The 20,711-nt window shown below is 35.0% G+C and overlaps 1 protein-coding gene across 1 annotated transcript in view; it reads left to right on the top strand.

Moving 5' to 3' along the window:
* Positions 1 to 20,711, top strand: part of Cad87A (cadherin 87A) — a 152,333-nt gene that overhangs the window by 101,664 nt on the left and 29,958 nt on the right. Inside the window, exons 3-16 of the mRNA XM_088226103.1 lie at positions 283 to 407; positions 2,479 to 2,565; positions 3,750 to 3,878; positions 5,093 to 5,218; positions 5,303 to 5,437; positions 9,964 to 10,156; positions 11,274 to 11,386; positions 12,478 to 12,675; positions 13,085 to 13,240; positions 14,258 to 14,445; positions 16,329 to 16,491; positions 18,479 to 18,628; positions 19,648 to 19,818; positions 20,520 to 20,643. Coding sequence (XP_088082229.1) covers positions 283 to 407; positions 2,479 to 2,565; positions 3,750 to 3,878; positions 5,093 to 5,218; positions 5,303 to 5,437; positions 9,964 to 10,156; positions 11,274 to 11,386; positions 12,478 to 12,675; positions 13,085 to 13,240; positions 14,258 to 14,445; positions 16,329 to 16,491; positions 18,479 to 18,628; positions 19,648 to 19,818; positions 20,520 to 20,643 — 2,058 coding nt within the window. The remainder of the gene's footprint in view (positions 1 to 282; positions 408 to 2,478; positions 2,566 to 3,749; positions 3,879 to 5,092; positions 5,219 to 5,302; positions 5,438 to 9,963; positions 10,157 to 11,273; positions 11,387 to 12,477; positions 12,676 to 13,084; positions 13,241 to 14,257; positions 14,446 to 16,328; positions 16,492 to 18,478; positions 18,629 to 19,647; positions 19,819 to 20,519; positions 20,644 to 20,711) is intronic.

Below are 20,711 nucleotides of genomic sequence, written 5' to 3'. Positions count from 1 at the left end.
ACGTCTTTAGTCGTTTATAGTACAAAGTGTTCTAAATTACCTTGATTCTTGTTTTTAGAGTCACCTCCCCTCTTAGAATAGCATTGAATTTCGTTATTACGCTGAATAATTACTGAACAAGTATTCGGGCAACAATTTACTTTATCAATAATTAATACTAACGTATTTAAATTACTCTTTGTATATCTGCCACACTCATTCAATCATGCCTCATTTTTCTATTCTGAATCTAGACTGCACCTTTTTAAGAAATTGTAATATAATAATATGTTCTCATTCTAGTTGCCACGGCCACAAATCTACCTCCAATCTTCACAAAGGATATGTCAGGACTGATATTAGAAGAGAACACTCCTGTTGGTACCGTTGTTTACACTTTGGAGGGAAAAGATCCTGAAGGATCTCCTGTGAGTATACAACCTATCATTATTTTTATCATTCCAAAAAAAATAAAACTAATCATATTACAAAACAAAGCTTTAAGAATCCCGATACACAAGTGTAAATTCGATGTTAAATGAATTTAAAATACTAGCAAAGAATATTTTACAATACGATGATGTTTGTGTATAATATTATTAATTTGAAAAACATACAGAATTTTGGATAAAAATTGATCAAAGCCAACATGTACATAATCACAATACAAGAGAAAAGGTAAAAATCAGACTCCCATTTAGAAAAAGGCAAAGTCACAAAATTATATTTTATATAAGGCTGTTAAAAAATATTATTTATTTATTTATTAGGGAAATCATACAGTCTTTATATAAAACAAGGTACAAAAGAACAATTAAAAAAAGTAAGACCAATTACAGATTTCACACTAATTTATTATGAATTCAGGAGGAGAGGGGGAAAATAATTGAATTCTAAAAAAGTAAAAATATTAATATTAAATAAAAAGTTCATAAAAGGGAGAAGACATTGTATAGCTCCAACTCTACTTTCCTCACTCTCTCTCTGCTTCCATGAACATTAATATTTCTTTGTAAAAATTCACAACCAACAATACTTCATTAGATGCAGGTAGTAGATGTACATATGAATAAGTATAAATTACGAGTTGAAATCAAAAGTAAAATTAAAATCAAAAGTAAAAGTTAAAATTTAAAGTTTAAATTAAAAGATAAAATAAATGTTAAAATTGAAAAATAAAATTAAAAGTCAAATTAAAAATTATGAAATGGGAAACAACATTTATAAAGAAAAATAATAATCAAAATTAAGCAGGAGGTCAAGAAATATGTGTTAAATAACTTGTAAATGAAATATATGTACGTTGTTATTATTAGAGCACTTGTAAGAATATGTTTATGTGTGCCCTATTTCAAGATTTTACATAAAAAATAAAATAAAATAATTTATATTTAAAATTAATACCTGCATTATTTTGATTTACACAAATATTTCAGTTCTGCTGCCGTTTTCTTGCAATCTGTAATAAGTAATAACCGCGTTAAAATAGGAATTAAGTTTTGGTAGAGAGGAGTCAAGCCTCGGATCCGGGATCCCCGACATTACCACGGGACTACAAGCCGTCTCTAACTAAACATATTCTTAAATCTCGGATGAGAAGTTCCGAGATGCAACTCTCCGATCCATAACCGGAAACCAACTGCGAGACTGCATGAGAAACGTTGATATTAGGAGCACGTGCGGTACAGAAGATATTATAAGATGTGGAAGATATTGTAAGTTGTGGAAGATATTGTAAGATGTGGAAAATATTGTAAGATGTAGAAGATATTGTAAGATGTGGAAGATATTGTAAGATATGGAAGATATTGTAAGCTGTAGAAGATATTGTAAGCTGTAGAAGATATTGTAAGCTGTAGAAGATATTGTAAGCTGTAGAAGATATTGTAAGCTGTAGAAGATATTGTAAGCTGTAGAAGATATTGTAAGCTGTAGAAGATATTGTAAGATGTAGAAGACATTAGACGATGTGGAAGACAACGAAGGCAGTACTGGAATGAACACGTCAACAGAATGGCCGGAGGACAGACATCCAAGTATCGCACTTCACGGGAATCCCGAAGTAAAAAGACTCCCAGGCAGACCCCGAAGAGGTAGCGCTAAGTCAGCGTCCCAAGAGGAACCAGCGGCACAAACAGATCCACAAGTAATGAAGAAGTGGAAGATATAAGATAATACGACATATTTATTTGAAGCACTGTTAATAGTAATAATAATTTCTCGTATATTTTTGATAAAGTTAAATTTTGAAGATGATTTATTTAAATTATTCTATCGCATAAAGGAATAATGGTTTTGTGTTGCATCTACATAAAAATATCAATTCAGTAAAATATGGATCTTTTATTGCGTTTTATAATTTTCTACTATTTAACTTGAAATAGCTCTCCTGATTTTTTTTATAAAATGCGATTAAAATAGATCCGCGTCCAGCCTACGATTGTATTTTGATTGCTAATACTACCTACGTACTCATGAAATAAAATATTTGGCTTACAGGTTACATTCGGGCTCACTGGAACTGACAGACTGATAGTGAATCCTACCACAGGAGAAGTTACATTAGCCGAACCACTAGATCGAGAGGTATGACTTTAAAATTTCACATTTGTTTATATTGTTTATCTTTAATATTAATTTGTTAATACCATTTATTTTATTTTTTTGTTTGCAATTTGCTTTTTAATTTTTCTTATTTAATTTATACAGGGTGTTCATTAAACCCTGTCACATCCGAAACCACGATGATCAGTATGAGCAAGAAGACATATTGGCACATTAAAATACTATTTTAGAACGAATAAAAATTAAAAAATAAAATTTAAAAAAAGCAAATGATTGCTTACTTCTGCATGGGAGAAATGAGGAGGGGGAGGAGGGAGTCTGATAGTGCGCCGCGCTCCCCTCATTTCTCCCCTGCAGAAGTAGGCAACCATTTGTTATTTTAAATATTTTATTTAAAAAAAAATATTTGTTCTAAATATTTTTTTAAGTATGCTAATATGTATTCTTGCCCATACTGATCATCGTGGTTTTGGATGTGACGGGGTTTAAAGAACACCCTGTATACCTGCGGTTTTTCTTTATTATTATTTTTTGCATATACCTAACTAGTCGGCCTCGTGGTGCAATGGTCAGCGCGTTTGCCTACCGTGCAAGTGATCTCGGGTTCGATTCGTGAATGCGAGCAACAAAATGAATGGAGCACTAAGCACAGTAATTGCTAATAAAAATATGTCAATCGAAGGTAAACTGGCAGTGCACAACGGAGTTTAAGTCCCATCACTTATGTATGGAAGTTAAACATGGAACTGGCAGAGGATGGATGAAAGCCGAGTGAACGCGGTTGAAATGCGATTTCTTAGACGAATGTGTGGGAAATCAATGTATGACAGGGTTACGAATGATGAAATCAGGCGAGAGTGTAAATCTGAGTCAAGTATAATTGATAAGATTAAGAAAGGGTCTCTGAGATGGTTTGGTCACGTAGAACGAATGGACAACGAAAGAATGGCGAAAATGAATGGTAACGTGAGACGAGGACGACCAAGGAAGACGTGGCGTGATCGGATAAACCAAAATCTTAAGTCTGGTCATGTCAAAAGCAGACAAGATATATGAATGTTGAAGAAGCTAGGAATGTATGCCAGGATAGACGTGTGTGGCGGTCCATTTTCTCTGGTAGTAGTATGCTTTTTTGGTTTCTCATTGAGTCATTAGGTAGTTTAGTGTGATTTTATTATTAAAAATAATAATCTTATTTGTTACAGAAAAATGAAGTCCTTTCCTTCAAAGTTTCAATAGAAGATGTTTTGGAAGATGGAAACAACAACTTGGTGACGGTCGATGTGACCGTCATTATACTGGACCAGAATGACAACCCACCGGAGTTTAAGAATGTAAATATTTTGATTTTCTTAACAAATTTTGAGAATGCCCAAATTTTCTGGAGTGCCGATTATGAAACTCCTTTACACGTTCTGTGTTTAAAGAACTCCCTGTATGTATGTGAATTTATTTTATTTTATTAATTTTTCACGCCTATAAGGGTTTTACATACACGTAAGTTATATAAAACACGATTATATAAACAAAATAAAATTTTAAAAATACAATATAAAGAAATAAAAGATAGAAACAGTGTTCCGAAGTATAGCTGGTATAAAATTAAAAATACAAATACAGGGTGTTCTTTAAACCCTGTCACATCCGAAACCATGATGATCAGTATGACCAAGAAGACATATTGGCACATTAAAATAATTTTTTAGAACGAATAAAATTTCGAAAAATAAAATATTTAAAAAAACAAATGGTTGCTTACTTCTGCAAGGGAGAAGCGAGGAGAGGGGAGTCTGATACACCGTCAACCACATGGCCACGCCCCCCCTCGCTTTTCCCCTGCAGAAGTAAGCAACCATTTGTTTTTTAAATATTTTATTTTAAAAAAAATTCTGCGTTCTAAATATTGTTTTAATTGTGCTAATATGTCTTCTTGCCCATACTGATCATCGTGGTTTCGGATGTGACAAGGTTTAAAGAACACCCTGTATATATATATGGCACATCAACATGGTAAACAGTAAACTCAAACATTCGGAAAATCGTCAAGGAGTTTCCTACTCAAATCCCTCCCACTAAGGAAAATCCAGTCCTTAACTACTTGCTTGAAAATAGTGTTTGTCCTTGAGGGCTTAATACGCTCTTCCAAAATATTGAACACTCTCGATGCGATAAATGAGAGATGCCTCTAAGTAAAAGCGTACGGGTTTTGGGTATGACATAATTCATGCTCAGGGAAAACCTCATACGGACATTTTGCTGAGACCTCTCCTTATTGTTTAAATTAAAAGATTTTTTTTTTTTTTTCAAAACGAAATATTTGCGTTCTTATGATTTACCCAAATATTTAATTTTGAGGGCCATTTTCAACGAGTTATAAATATCTCACTATTAGAAAATGGAATCTAGTTGGGGTAGTGGGATTCGAACCACAGACCTTTGGTCCGTGAGTCCGAGACACTAGTCACAGGACCATAACCCGAACGTTTGGTAAAACTTTTTTTGCTCAACTTTTTTTTTCTCAATTTCAACTGCTTTTTCATAATTCCAGGTGCCGTACAAGACGGAAATAGCGGAAAATGCACCCATCGGCACGACAGTTCTCGGTAACATTCTGATAGAAGATCGGGACAATATCGGGGAGACCCTGGAAATCTCCTGTACTGCAGCTGCTCAGGTATACAAAAGGACCGCGATCTTGCTCATTAATAATCATTATGAATCTATTTCCGAGTATTCCTAAAATGTTTGATACTTTTAGTGGGCAGAGGCGTGCGGGGTATTTGCTGTGGTGACCGAAGAGTCTTCGCAGAAACAATTGACGGCAGCGCTCGTTTTGAAAGCCCCGCTGAATTACAATATCAAGAATTTATACCAGTTTCAACTTGCTGCATTTGTAAGTCATTTCATTAATTTTCATTCATTTGTCAAAAATATACAGGGTGTTCACTAAACCCTGTCACATCCGAAACCACGATGATCAGTATGAGCAAGAAGACATATTGGCACATTAAAATATTTTTTTAGAACGAATAAAATATTGAAAAATAAAATATCAAAAAAAGCAAATGGTTGCTTGCTTCTGCAGGGGAAAAACAAGGAGGAGAGAGGGGAGAGCTACTGCGCCGCGCTCCCCTCACTTCTCCCCTGCAGAAGTAAGCAACCATTCGTATATTTTAAATATTTTTTTTAAACTTTTCTTTGTTCTAAATTTTTTTTAATATGCTTATATGTCTTCTTGCCCATACTGATCATCGTGGTTTTGAATGTGACAGGGTTTAAAGAACACCCTGTATCTATCGATCTATTTATACGACAACAACAACAGACCATCACGCCGTTTCCCCATAAGGGTAGACAGAGAGGATAGAACGCCACATCACTCTATCTTTGAATACAGATCTCGCTTCCTCTACTTTCATACATCTTCTCATGCATGCGCGCCGATTATTCCGACTTTTGACATGTCCATCTTCAAGTATTTGTTGGATTTGATCGTGCCATGTCTTTCTCGGTCTTCCCCTATTTCTGCGTCCATCAGCATTCGCATTGTAAATATTCTTAGCCGTTCTTTCGCTGTCCATTCGCTCTACATGTCCAAACCAGCGCAGAGCTCCTTTCTTGATTTTGTCGATAGTGCTTATCTCAGCCTTACATAATGTACGGATCTCGACATTTGTGCATCTATCATGCATAGTTCTACCACACATTCGCCTGAGAGATCGTATTTTGACAGCATTCAGCATACTTTCATCCCTGTTTTTCCAAGTCCATGCTTCGCTCCCATACATCAGGGTAGGGACCAGGACTCTATTGTGAACTGTTATTTATGTACAAAATAAATCTATGATTTTTGACACTTTAGTCAATTATCAGAAATTAGTGATGATTTGGGTTTTTTTACTTATTATTTTAGCCTTCTTATTTAAAAATAATAATAATATTATAAAACTAACATGGGATTCTTTTCCCCTCTGCCAAGGATCCTCGAAACAGTGAATAAAATCTCATTGAACGGTACTGTCGATATGTTCCTACAGCAAAGGCAAGCATTCAAGAAGCAAGCGGTGTTGTCACTCCTGATTCTTTTTTTTTTCTATATGAGAGTTGCTTTATTATTTTCCTTTCTTATAATATACAAGGTTTATATTTTAAAAAAGTGGACTTTTCTGCAATTAAATTTCTTTTAATTTTACTTAACTGTTGGGATCAGTCAACTCCTGATTCGCGATGACACACTTGCCATGTCCGCCTAGAGTATGCCATAATTATACCTTTGTAAATTTAAATAGACTTTAATATTGTTTAGATTAAGTGTTATTATAAAATATATACTCAATAATGCCAATCTGTTTGGGTTTTCATAAGCCTGTTGATTGGCTTAAAAAAAATATATTTGCGGTCTTATGATTTACATAAATATTTCAAATTTAGGCTCATTATCTTTTAGTCATAAATAAAAGTGTTGTAAAGAAAATGTAGAACAAGTTTCGGAGTCCAAGACGCGGCCCAGTGAGTCCTGTGAGTAGTATCCACAGGACCACAAGCCGTCTCATAATTATTATTAGATATTTAACTGATCAACTCAATTTGTGATTTATTAGCGACTTCTTGAAGTAAGCTGACAATAATGATTAGATTTGAATAAAATAAAAATACGTTGTTTTTTTTAGGTTTTTTTAGGGGTATCACGTTTTTTATAAACAATTAAAATTTAATAAGGGTCTATGAAATACTATTGATTAAAAAAAGTACTTTTTTGCTACTTGCTATCAGCATAAAAATATTTTTAAATTTATAATTTTGAATTCCCACGAAAATGGTCAATTGCATTGGCCACGCCCCTAATACGTAAATTTTGAACTTTGTCTGTGACTGTTTAAATTTAAATAGAACCTATGTTCTATTTAAATGACTATTTACGAATCTTGTCGTCACAATTATCAAGGCCGAAAATTTCGCGTTTTGTAAGGACATATTTTTTAAAGTTATGTATGAAAACATTTCTCCACAATATTCATATTGATTTTGGAAATACAATTAATTTTTTAAAATCCATTTCATATATTTTTACTAGTATTTGTAACGGGTAGATGTGGAAATGAAATAAAACAAGTTGTGTGTGAGGTATTAACAAAATTATTTTTTTATTTGCAAGGCCCATATGTGCCATTAAGTGTGAAATATGACATCGTTTAAATGCCCGCCTCGGCTTCTTACGATGGCACGGATCCGAGTGGTCCAATTTTTAACGACTCTTCCACGTAGATCCGGCTGAATTTGAGCGATGGCCTGTGTTATGTTCACCTTTAGGGCATTGGTCGATTGTGGTTTATTTGCATGGACCCGTGACGTCAAAAAACCTCACAAGAAAAAGTCTAGCGGGGTCAAATCGCATGACCTTGGTTGCGAATTCAGATCACCCCTGTGAAAGATACCTTACCCTCAAATCGTTCATGAAGAATGTTAATCGTGGCGTCCGCCGTGCGGCACGTAGCGCCGTCCTGCTGGAACCACATGTCGTCTAGGTCCATATAGTTCAATTTGGGTCACAAGAAATTGGTTATCATCGTTCTGTAGCGCTCGCCGTTGACGGTGACCGCCTCACCAACGTCGTTTTCGAAAAAGTACGAACCAATGACGCCGCCGGCCCAAAATCCACACCAAACGGTAACTTTTTGAGGATGCATTATCACCTGGTGAAACTCGCGTGGGTTGGTGTCGTCCCATATATGGCTTTTTTTGCTTGTTAACACAATAATTCATCCAAAAATGCGCCTCGTCGCTAAAATTGATTTTTCGGCAAAAATTGGGGTCGTCTTCCAAACGATTCGAAGCCTAGTCAGCAAACAAACGGCGTTGTCTATGGTCATGAACTTTGAGGTCCTGGGTCAGTTAAATCTTGTACGGGTGTAGGCCTAAGTCCCGACGCAATATTCGCCAAGTTGAAGTCTGCGAAAGGCCGAGTACCTGTGCACGGCGAGGAATCGGGCCTCGGATTCTGCCGTACACTTTCACGGACTGCGGCGATGTTCCCGGCCGATCTTGCGTTCCTCGAACGTACGGGTGTTGATTGATTGATTACCGAACCGGTCGTCTCAAATTTGGCCACCAAACGTTGAAGAGTTGACTCTGAAGGACCACCACGTCTACCGTAAAATGGGCGCAATGCGCGTAACGTTTGAACTAACGAACACTCATTTTGATAAGAAAATTTTATCATTTGAACGTGCTGTTCAATGGTGTAACTTGCCATGGTGATTTGGCATAAGTAATTGAATAAAAAAAATATTTAAGAGATGTCATCAAAACAAAATGGCCGCCACGGGCCGTTAAAATCTACCCGCGCCAATTGAAAAACCCTTTAGTATGTGATATTTCCCCATTAGCTAAGTCGTTAAAAACAAAGCTATTTTACATTTATTTTATTATAATGAATAACCACAAAGTTAGTGCATCAAATATAAATTACATTTTATTTTAATTGGGAAACCGGTAGACCGTAAAATATAGTATTTTCACGTAACTTTAAAAAATGTGTTAGAAACGCTTTTATTATTTTTTCGTGCGACATCGGGTAAATTTTCTACAAGCATTTAAAATACGCATATTTCGAATTACCGGAAAACGAAACGTTTTGCGCCCTATGGTACAAACGGCTCGAATTTCGATAAAACGCATTTCGATAATTCAACTCGGCCAGACATTATTGCCTTTTCTAGATTGTCTGGCTAACATCTAGCAATATGTCCAAAGAAAGACAGTATCCTTCTCAAACACACCACTGATAGACGAGTTGTAATATGGAGCTCTTCGAGTATCGATGCATTCGTCCTTCTGGCTGTCCATGGCACTCGCATCAGCCTTCTCCAACACCATATCTCGAATGCATCGATCCTCTTCCTCTTGTAGGCACGCATTGTCCACGTTTCAGCCCCATATAGGAAAACGGAGAATACCAGGGCTTCCATCAACCGCTTTTTTGTGTTTATTGATATACCTCGATCTCGCCAAATCTTCTCCAAACGGTTTATTGCTTCTTTGGCCATTTGAATCCTGCGACCAATCTCAGGTCTGCAACTGCCGTTGTTGGAGATAAGCGAGCCGAGGTCCACAAAGTCATCTATCAGTTCAAGGTCTTGTCCTTAGGAGACTGCCAGCTCTGTCTGCAATCACTAGCTTTGTCTTACTTTTATTTATTTTAAAACCCAGAGCCTCACTCTCCAACTCTATCCGTCTGAAGGCTTCTGCTAGCTCGGTTTCATCTTTGGCAATCAGTGTCGTGTCGTCTAAAAATCCATAATACATTTTAAGTACTCTGTCTAAAAATCCATACTGCATTTTTTATCTACTTTTAAATAACACTTTGTACAGTAAAAATGGGCACATTTTTTATAATATTTCACTGTTTATTTTTTTTAGGACGGAGAACTGAATTCCACAACTGATGTCGTAATTCAAGTGCTGGACATTCAAAATCTTCCTCCCACGTTTGTTGGTTCCCTGGCTGCGGTGATCGTGGAAGACGCCCCCATCGGGACTCTTGTGCTGACTATCCAAGCCAAAGACGGGGACCGAGGTCACCCGAGAAATATCAGCTATGATCTTTTGACCAGTATGTTTCTATAAAACCTTTTACTTTTATCGAAAAAACTCATTTACAACGATGTCATTTTAATTACGTTTTTCTTTTCACATTTTAAAGCAATACCAAAGTGGCATGTATTTTTAGATTTGTCTTAAAAAATGCTATAAAAGAAAATCTCGACTGTCATTAGCAGAATAGTTAAAATATGACACTATTTGAGAACGGTCTTCTTCGCGGATCAGTCAGTCTCCGCCCGTCTCTATCCTCCACTTGTCTCTTCAACTCAGCGTACCCGCTACAATGCATTTCGGAGATGATCTGTTCCATGTAGTTTAAACGGGGCCGTCCTCTGTAATTTGTGCCTTCCACATGTCCTTCGCAATCGTAGGAAGCAGGCCTGGGTGTATTATTTTATGGCCTATCCATTTGGCTCGCTGTTATGCAACTTTATTGAGCGAGCATCTAGACTCCCCAGCCCTGTTTAATATCTCGGGGCTCCCAACATGTTCCGACCGATGAATCCCCAACATGCGCCTGGAGCACCACATTTCAAACGCCTCCAGCCGACCCCGTTTGGCCTGTCCGATAGTCCACGTTTCCCTTCCATACAATAGTATTCTCCAGGCCAGAGTTTTAATGAAGTTTTTTCTTGTTTTTAAGCTTATATTATTAGATTAAAAAATCTTAGATTTCTTATTGAATGCTATTGAGAACAGTTTAAAAGAAGCGTTCAAATAAGTGTTTGTAGGTCTGTCATACAGCCATCGAGTGTCATCAAGCGGTAAATCATAATTAGCATATGAGAGTTTTTTAAATAATGTATTTTAAATCTAAAAATCAGATTGAAATTTATTGCAACAGAGAGGGATATAATTTTTAAGAAGGGAATATGGAAGTCTAGGTATTTACAGGCCTTACGACCTGTCATTGGCTGGTTCAAGTGGCTACATCACATCCCGTGTAACATTCACCATTCTGTCTTTGCTCAAACATGGTAATTTTTTTTAAATTTATGACTGTTTTATCGTACATGCAAAATGATCGAGATATGCTGCAATTGGTACACCAACGCAGTGTTCTGAAGGAATGGTAATGAAATCGGTGAAATTTTGTGGAGTTCAATTCGTGAATTTCCTTGTTTTAGATCCCCATGATTATTTTCTTCTGGACAGTAGTACGGGTGAACTGCGAACTGGAAAACCTTTGGATCGGGAATCGCTGGCAGATCCTTCCGCTCCTCTCGCCATATCTGTAAGGGTACGTATCAAATTGCTTTCTCAATCTCACAATATTATCATAATTATTATTATATATTTTAGCCTCACGTCGATATGCTTAAATCTATTTGGCGGAACTTAGTTGCCGGCAAATTCAAACTTTTTCAAAAAAATCTAGCCCATTTTTGAAGTAATTGAGTGTACACCTTGAGATCAGCTCTTGAAGCAGCTCATTTCAACCACCAACAACCCTATTGATAAAAAAATGCTTCCATCAGTTTAGGTTGATCTGTTTTTTTTTTAATAGTTTACAAATAAGTATGAAATATTCTGATAGTTGATGACATTTACATACGAAAGCTAGATTAACAAACGTCTTGTAGCTACAAAGCGCGTGGATGAATGGAATAAGGAAATATCACTTTTTTTTTACAATTACAAATTAATGAGTCTTTAAAATACTGTTGAGTAAAAAAAAAAATTATGCTTAGTAGCATAATTTTTTTTTTTAAATGTGTAATTTTGAATTCCCGCAAAACGCTTCATTGCATTGGCCACGCCCCTAATACATTACAATTTGATTAAATTTTGACCTGTTTGTGAGCATTTAAATTTAAATAGAACGCACAATTGTCAACGCTAAACATGACGCGTTTTCGTGGAGGCGTATTTTTTAACAATTTTATTTTTGAAATTATGAATGAAAACATGTTTCCACCATATTGATTTTGAAAAAAATAATCTAGATCCATTTCACATATTTTTACCGGTATTCATAGTATGTGATATTTCCCTATTATGGCAACCTTAAAATGATTTCATCATCAATAAATTAATGAAGAACTTATAAAATTAATTCTACAGTATCAATGACATCATGTATTTTTTTTTCTTCAAAAAGTTGAAGTGTGTTTCAGCGGCCCTCCAATCTATTTTGTTATATGGATTGGCCCGGGATCGTATGTGGTTTGGACAGCCCTGGTATAGCTCATAGCTAAATACAGGATGTTACAAAAAAGGATTTTATTTTTAAAAATAGAAATAAAAAAAATCAGCTTGGATTATGTTTTTTTTTATCAGTTTGAAATTGGCTGAATTAAAAATATAATGTGATTTTTATATGTATTTTAGGCTCGTGAAATAGTGGAAGATCGCCCATTGGACAGTAATCTCACGAGCAGTGTTGCAACCGTGATGATCACCATACGAGATGTTAACGACGAACCGCCCAGGTTCAACAGAAAGGAGTACTCCGTGGAGATTCCAGAGAACATCCCGTTCGGAACTCTTCTTCCCAACCTCAACATGACGGTGACAGACACAGATCTTGTACGTTTCATTATCAGTATTATTTTTACTACTTTTATTCACAATAAATACACTACTCTTTTCATATTTTTGTCCCGAATCGGTAGAAATAAAATCAGTATTATCAATTATCATCCTGAACTGAACACTGGTGGTTGGTGGAAACAAAGTCTATGATGCGGCAAACGTTCAACAAAATAAACGCGTGATTCACTACACGAGGTCTTATTATGGCGGATGATCAAAGGATACTAAGGTGGGAAGTAAACAGTGGTTGTGGGTAAAAGGATGTTGAAGTAGTGACAATATTTTACCAATGCATACCCACATAATTTGCAACCAGGTTATATACAATGTAATTACAAACATTCATTTTAAAAAAAAATTAAATATGTCTAAATTTAAAATATTTATTCGATGAATATTGCAGGGTGACAATTCAGCATTTTCTCTGCGCCTGTCTGACGTCACTGGAGCCTTTATTGTGGAGCCTACGGAAGCCATCGGAAGTGCCAACGTAAATCTACGGCTCGCCAACTTCACATTGGATTATGAAAACCCAAACCAAAGAAAATTTATCATTCTGGTAATTATTTATCTAATAATTAATCATTTTGACACACAGGATCAATGAAATTCAATTAGATCAATAAATAAATTTGTTTAATCAATTTAGACTATTAGAATCGAAATAATGATAGTAATAATTTGGATCCATGTTATTAAATTTTAAATGAAATTCCATAATGGAAATAGATTATTTTTCTTCTTTCTCAGTCTTGTTCTCTCCACTGCTGGATGGCGGCCTCTTCCAAACGTTTCCACTCCTTCCTATCCCCGCTTTTTTCATCTATGTTCTACCAGCTATCGAGGCAATGTAGTCAACCTATCTTTTTTGTGACCTTCCAACACCTCTTTTTTTGCACATGGTATCCACTTTATTATTCTGGGTGTCCACATGTCACAATTTTGGCTCGCCAAATGTCCTGCCATCTATGACTCCAGTTTCTCCGCATAATTTCTCAATTTCTTATTGTCTCTTCGCACACACCGAGCATCCGTCTTTCCATGGTGAATTAACACAGTTTTTGCTACTATTTTTGTAACGAGGAAGTCCAGTGATTTTTTATTTGTAAATTGACTATTAAACAAAGTCAAAATTTTTTTTTTCATTTTATCTCTCGTATTATCAGCGCTATGATTTTTTAAAGTTTTGTATTTCTGAAATTACTCCGGTTAAGATGTCTCATGTTCTCTTCGCTTCTTCTCAGTCAGTTCTGCCGATTGGTCTGATGACTGTAAGTTAACTGGAAATCTTCCACAACTCTCTCATCATTGGTTGAATTATTTGAACTAGTAAGGTCATTCAAAGTAGTCCGTTTTTATTAAAACATTTTTTTTCAATATGGTCATTTAATTCAAATTGCTATTTACGAAATAAAGTTTTTTTTCGTATGAACAAAAGACCCTCAGTCTTTAAAACGGTTTTTGGGTATGTGAAGGGAGTGCTTTCACTGTATAACATCCCTTTCTCAGTGTTGTCAATAATGCTTGTCTCAACCGCGCATTTGTCTAACTGCCATTTACGTATTTTTTTACCTAGGTGATTGCGGAAGAAATCTACACATCATCCCGCCTGTCATCCACAGCAACTGTCACTGTGACAGTTACAGATGTGAATGACAATGCTCCCATGTTCAAGAAGGAACAGTACAGCGCCGTCACCTCGGAGCAAACTCCACCCGGAACCCACGTTGTCACCATTACGGCTACTGACAGAGATCATGCGAGGTATGTCATTTGCAAGAATTAATTTTTACATCTCATGTATTCTGAAAAATAATTGTTTACTTCAAATTTATAAGGGCCACATATTCAATCAAATGTAAGTACGAGACCTAAATATGTAATATCTTAATTCCTAACATCATGACAATATTTATTATATAAATAAAAGACGAGTGATACTTTAATCCACAAATTTGGAATATCCAGTGACCGGTTTCATCGCTTTCGCGACATCTTCGAGACTGGTATCTTTATTAAGGAGTTCAATGTATTTATACAAAACAGAGGTAAGGATAGATAATTCAAAGTTATATGAAAGTAAATTGAATAAAGTTATTTTTATCTTTGGGTTAACTAATGAGGTGATATAATGCTATTTTAATGAGTTTAAGTATTTTATTTTATTTAACTTTGAATTATCTAGCTATACGCGGGATGTTGGTATACATGCCCCTGAAGTATGCTAAAATTTTCAGCTGTATGCATTCTTTACTTTGTCTGTGGCAGACGCTAAAGTTAGACGTGTTCGGAGATCTTGGTAATCTAGAATGCCGCCACTGGGACGATTGGGCCTTAGTTTCGACGTCATATCCGTAAATCCATGTTTCGTCACCTGTTATAGCACGTTTCAGTTATTCTGCATTGTCGTGGACTTCATTTAGTGACACCTGAGCAACTTCCATTCGCCGCTGTTTTTGTTCAAAATTCAACAATTTTGGAACTAATTTTGCTGCCATGCGTTTCATACCCAAAACATTTGAAAAAACTTCATGGCATGTGCCAATCGATATGCCGACATCACCAGCGATTTCTTTGATTGTGATTCAGCGATCGTTCATAACCATTTCATTAACTTTTTCCACGTTTTCATCGGTTGTTGATGTGCTGGGGCGTCTGGGCCATTCGTCATCTTCAACGTCTTCACGGACATCTTGGAAATGCTTATACCACTCGTAAACTCTTGTTTTACTCATAGCAGAATCACCATAGGCTTTTGTCAATATTTCACACCCTCTTTTTCACTTCATTAAATATTTTACACAAAATTTGATACAAATTCTTTGATCCATTTTTTTATCAAACTTTTTAGTTCGCCGAGCTCATAAAAACACGTCTAATCTGGCTGGCACAGACAAAGTAAACAATTTTTTTATTTTTTTAAAAATAAATAAATGCGTTTATATGATTTACCCAAATATTTCATTTTTAGGGCCATTTTCAACGAGTTGTAAATAACTCACTATTAGAAAATGGAAATAAAGTTGGAGTAGAGTGGAATTCGAACCACGGACCATTGGTCCGTGAGTCCGAGACACTAGCCACAAGACCACAACCCGATTCAAATATGAAAAATAAATTAATACAGCTGAAAATTTTAGCATACTTCAGGGGCATGTATACCAACATAATAAAATAAAAAAAGACAATGGGACTCTCTGGGAATAAAAACATTATCATTATTTTCTGAACGTACCTTTTAAGTTACCAATTAAAAATACTTGGTACGCTTCCACTTATTTATTCGACCAATTAGCGCTTTCACCCTCTAATGGGCATCTTCAGACTGGTAAATATTATCAAGTGTAGGTACATTTAAAAAATAAGTCGAAAGAGATACAAAATGTAATATTTCAATGAAACTAGAGTGGGACAAATAATTAAAAACATGTATTGGCGGTGTACTGTAAGAGAGGGTTCTGTTCTATGAAAATATGTATGGTTTTATTGCAATGTACAGGGTCAAACTAAGGGGGCTAACAAGGGTGAGTTTTTAAATTCTATTTGCCAACATATTTTTTATTCTATATCTCTCTAAAATGTCTTGAACTTCTGCGTTGATCTCCTTCTGTTGTTGAGTGATATGAAGCACATGTGAATCTCTGCAGGTTTGGCACTGAGGGTATTGTGTATGAGCTCTCGGGAAATGGAGCCGAGTTGTTCAACGTGGACAATAGGACAGGAGTAATCACTCTCGCCTTCTGTCCCACCCCTGGATTAGCGCCCTGCCTAGACTCAGAAACCCGACCAGACTTCTTCCTGAATTACAAGGTATTAAAGATAAAATTAACCCTTTTAAAATTATTTTTATAAGTTTTTTTTATGCCTTTTTATTATAATTTATAAAAATACTAAAATTTTGAGTCTACTTTCAACGATTTGTAAATAACTCACCATTAGAAAACGGGAATCACGTTGGGGTAGAGTGGGGTTCGAACCTCGAACCTTTGATCCTTGAGTCCGCATCACTAGCCACGGGACCACATCCCGATTCAATGTATTACAAAACAATACCCAGACAACCAGACACACCAACGCCTCCATTCTTCGGGATCTGAAGCTGACAGACAGATTCTCGACTGTGTGCCTCATAGGAATTCTCCAATGTTTTTGTCACCTCGTAAGGAGTGAGGAAAATTGCCTGGAAAAACTTGTTGCGGTCGGCAGTATAGAAGGAAGACGAGGACGAGGGAGGTCCCCCTGGCGCTGGTCAGATCAGATCAGAACTTCATTTGTGGTAGCTCTTGCGGGGTGCCGAGAGTGGGGGACTGCAGTTTTGAGAATACGACATGATGGTCATGATCCTCAGTCATGAGGTACCGACTAGGAAGAGATTTAGATTTATTTATTTATGACAAAATGCAAGGTTTATAAACTTTACAAATTACATTGCATATTTTATTTGTACGAAATATTCCCAATCAGCAAAAGTGCTGGTATGAGGGGATATTATATATAATATCACAATAGTTTAAATAAAAAGTCGATAAAATAACATCACATATCACTCGTCACACGGGCTGTAAGAACTGTCTTATTTAGGTATTTTTTAAGTACGTATATGTTTTGTATATTTTTTAGGTCATTAGAAAGTGAATTGTAAAAATTTATTGCTGTATACACAAACTGTTTCTTTTTCTGTTAGTCCTAGGTTGTTCGCAAGTTAAATTATTTGACGCTCTTGTATGTATTTGTTTATAAAATTAAATTTAATATTTTATTCTTTTTCATCTTAAATATAATTTTAATTTTTTCTGTGTAGATGAATTCCTCTAGATTTTTGCCATTCTATATAAATCTGTGGTTCTAGTATATTTATTAAAATTAAATGTTACTTTAAGTGCTTTATTCATTGTTCTTTGTATTGATTCTTGCATTTGTTTACTGCATTGCCACCATATTATTAATCCATATACAAAGTGCGGAAGTATAAAAGCATTGTATTTCATTAATTTTGTAGTTTTATCAAAGAGAGACACGTTATCAATTCATTACAATGTTGTTATATATTTTTTAATTTATTTTTATTTTTATTAATAACAAATAAAAATACAATATTACAACTAAATACAATTTTTTACATTAATCAAATACACATATTTACATTAATGTTTCCCATTACGTAAAAGAAATAAACAATTCTTGTGTACATAATGGGGAGTGACGTCTTACAATAGATTATTTTATTTTAATCAATAATATTTTTAGAATAACATAAATAAATTACAAAAAAGATATTAACGATGTTTTCAATCAGTGTTACATAAAGAAGAATTATAGATGTAATTTTTTACTTCTTTCTTAAATATATTGTATTCCTGACTGTATTTTATTATCTTTGTTCATTTCATTAAAGAAAAATATTCCTCTGTAAGTATAATGATGTTGTGCAGTAGTTGTTTTTAATTTAGGAATTACTACTATTTATTTTATCTTTATGTATTTGAAGCAAACAATTCTTTTTATATAGCAATTTTATGTCTAAAATATTGATTATATTTAAAGTTTTTTCAATCATGGCATGAAGAAAGATAAACTATTGCCAACATAATTCATACTAAAATTATTTCTATATCATTTAGTATTAAAAATGTGTTTGAGCAATGTAATTGACAGGTGTAAAGGTGGTTATGCAGTTATCTGACTTTTCCACTGTCTAGCCATCACACATCTCAATGGTACCCTAAAGTCAATCAATAAAGGTTATTTTGAAGATTAAGTAAATTAGTGTTATAATGATTTTATTAATTTATTTAAGGCAACTGATGATGATGGTTCTGGCCAAACAACAACAGTTCCCCTGAAGATAACTCTGTACGATGCCAATGACAACCCTCCAGAGTTCTTGAGCCCGATATACATAACCTCCATCGATGAAGATTCTATGAAATTCGAACCAGAACTGCAGGTATAATATTTATTTTTATAAATATTTTTCTGAGAACTAACCACCAGTGGCGAGCCGTGATTTATTTTATAGGTAATCTACAAAAAAAATATTATTGATTTGTACCTACATATGAGTACATAATATGTATGTAATGTAATTATAAATTAGAAAAACCACTGAACATCCTCATGAAATTTGGAGCCAAGCCCTCATATTCAAGGGGACTCAAAAATCATTTTAAAGACCCACTTCGCCGGCAGTGTAAGATAGAGAGGCTTCTTTAGAAGTGATGGCCAACGTCGCGGACACCTGACAGAGTCCGAGAAGAAACGTCTCACTAGTCAAAATGAGTTTTTTTATCAAAGCTTCTATTAGTACTATAGTACTTAAACACATATTTTTTTTCTACAAAACACTCAGTTTACCCTGAAGATAATGGTAGCCGAAATATCGGAACAAATCCAACACACACGGTATCACCCAAAAAAGAAACAAATTGTCAATAATTCTTCGCAGATCTTGGAGGTCTATAAATATCAATCTATTTATTTATTTTACAGAAACAAACAGCCAACAATGGTATAACATAAAAAAGATACAGTTTTAAGACAGACCAGCGAAGTTTATAAATAAAAATCATACATATTTAATTGTGGCACAGCAAAAAGATGTGTTTGTGTGTATTTGTATGAGAGTAAGTGTAGATGTGTGTTTGTGTGTATTTGTGTAGGAGTAAGTGTTCAGCTGTGTATAAATGTGAACATCATTAAATAGCAAGTGGGAGCATATCGCAGCCAGAAAGAATGTCTTAATTTATTTTTAAATAAATTAAGGGGCATGTTAAATATATCAATAGATAAAAAAAACATTATTGTTTGAGCAAGAACGATAGAGGAAAGAGTGTTGTGCATAGTTAGTGCTACAGACTGGCAGATGGAATAAATACTTATTTCTTGTCACGCGAAAGGGGACATTAAGATTAATTTTGGAGAGTGGGTTAAAAGAGTCTACTTTATTGAAAACAAATGAAAATTCAGGTTCGGGCACGGGACGCAGACAAAACATCCGTGCTGACTTATTCCTTGCTGGAGGGGCCCAAGAGTGAGCTGTTCTGGATCGACAGCGTGACGGGGAAGATTTCCATACGGGGAGACAAGGGTCTGAATGTCACGCACTCCAGCGAGGACCAAATCAACTTGGTTATACTGGTAAGCCATTCAATCAATCAAATTAAAATATTTTGTATTCTATGTGTACTAAAAAAATTATTTGAAAATTTATGGTATTTAAAAAAATATTTCTGCTGCGCTAACAGTCACTTGTTTAAAATTAACGTAGTTCAGAGTCTATGGTGTGAGTGTGGCCAAGACTTAGAAAGGCCTGACCACATACTTTTTGGCTGCCCAATAACGGAAGGACATAGGAATTATTTTAAACTTACAAGCATAAATTTTCCCATAAATGTCGCTTCTATCCTATCCTCACTTACATCATCAACACATAGGAAGATTTCTGAGTGAGAATGGTGTAAACTTTTAAGGGGCTTCTATTTATTTTTTTTATTTATCCTTTTGCGCATAATGTTAATAGTACATTAAAAACCCCAGTCTATATCAAATCATCAAACGTGGATGGCAGAAATCATCCTTCATAGGATGAATTGCCAAAAAAAAATATAAATATATTTATTTTTTATACATTAGAAATTATTTAACAATTATTTTTTTATGAACACTGTCTCTCAAACTGATTATTAATCAACAAAGTCATCGACATTTTCGGTGATACTGCTGTTGAGAAGTGACGCATTAATTCTTTGAGACATACACGGTACAGCTTTACTTGCTCAGAGGTTAATAATGTACCTTTTGTATTTATGTAAATATATTTACACTTTGTTCAATTTCAGGTTACCGATGGGACGTACAATGCATCATGCAAAGTAGAAATCATTATTAAGGACATTAATAATAATGCTCCTATATTTGAAACTGATCACTACAACGCATCTGTTTCAGAAGATGCTCCTATTGGTAATATGCGTTTGTTTGAAATTATTTATTTATTTATTTTATTGACGGACTTATGCAGTCCATTCTAA

This window comes from Micrasema longulum, unplaced genomic scaffold (genome assembly GCF_059751315.1).
Source record: "Micrasema longulum isolate JH-2025_06_02 unplaced genomic scaffold, ASM5975131v1 h1tg000407l, whole genome shotgun sequence".
Classification (NCBI taxonomy): domain Eukaryota; kingdom Metazoa; phylum Arthropoda; class Insecta; order Trichoptera; family Brachycentridae; genus Micrasema; species Micrasema longulum.
Note: the sequence above shows the minus strand (reverse complement) of the source record. Positions and strands in the feature narration are given on the sequence as shown.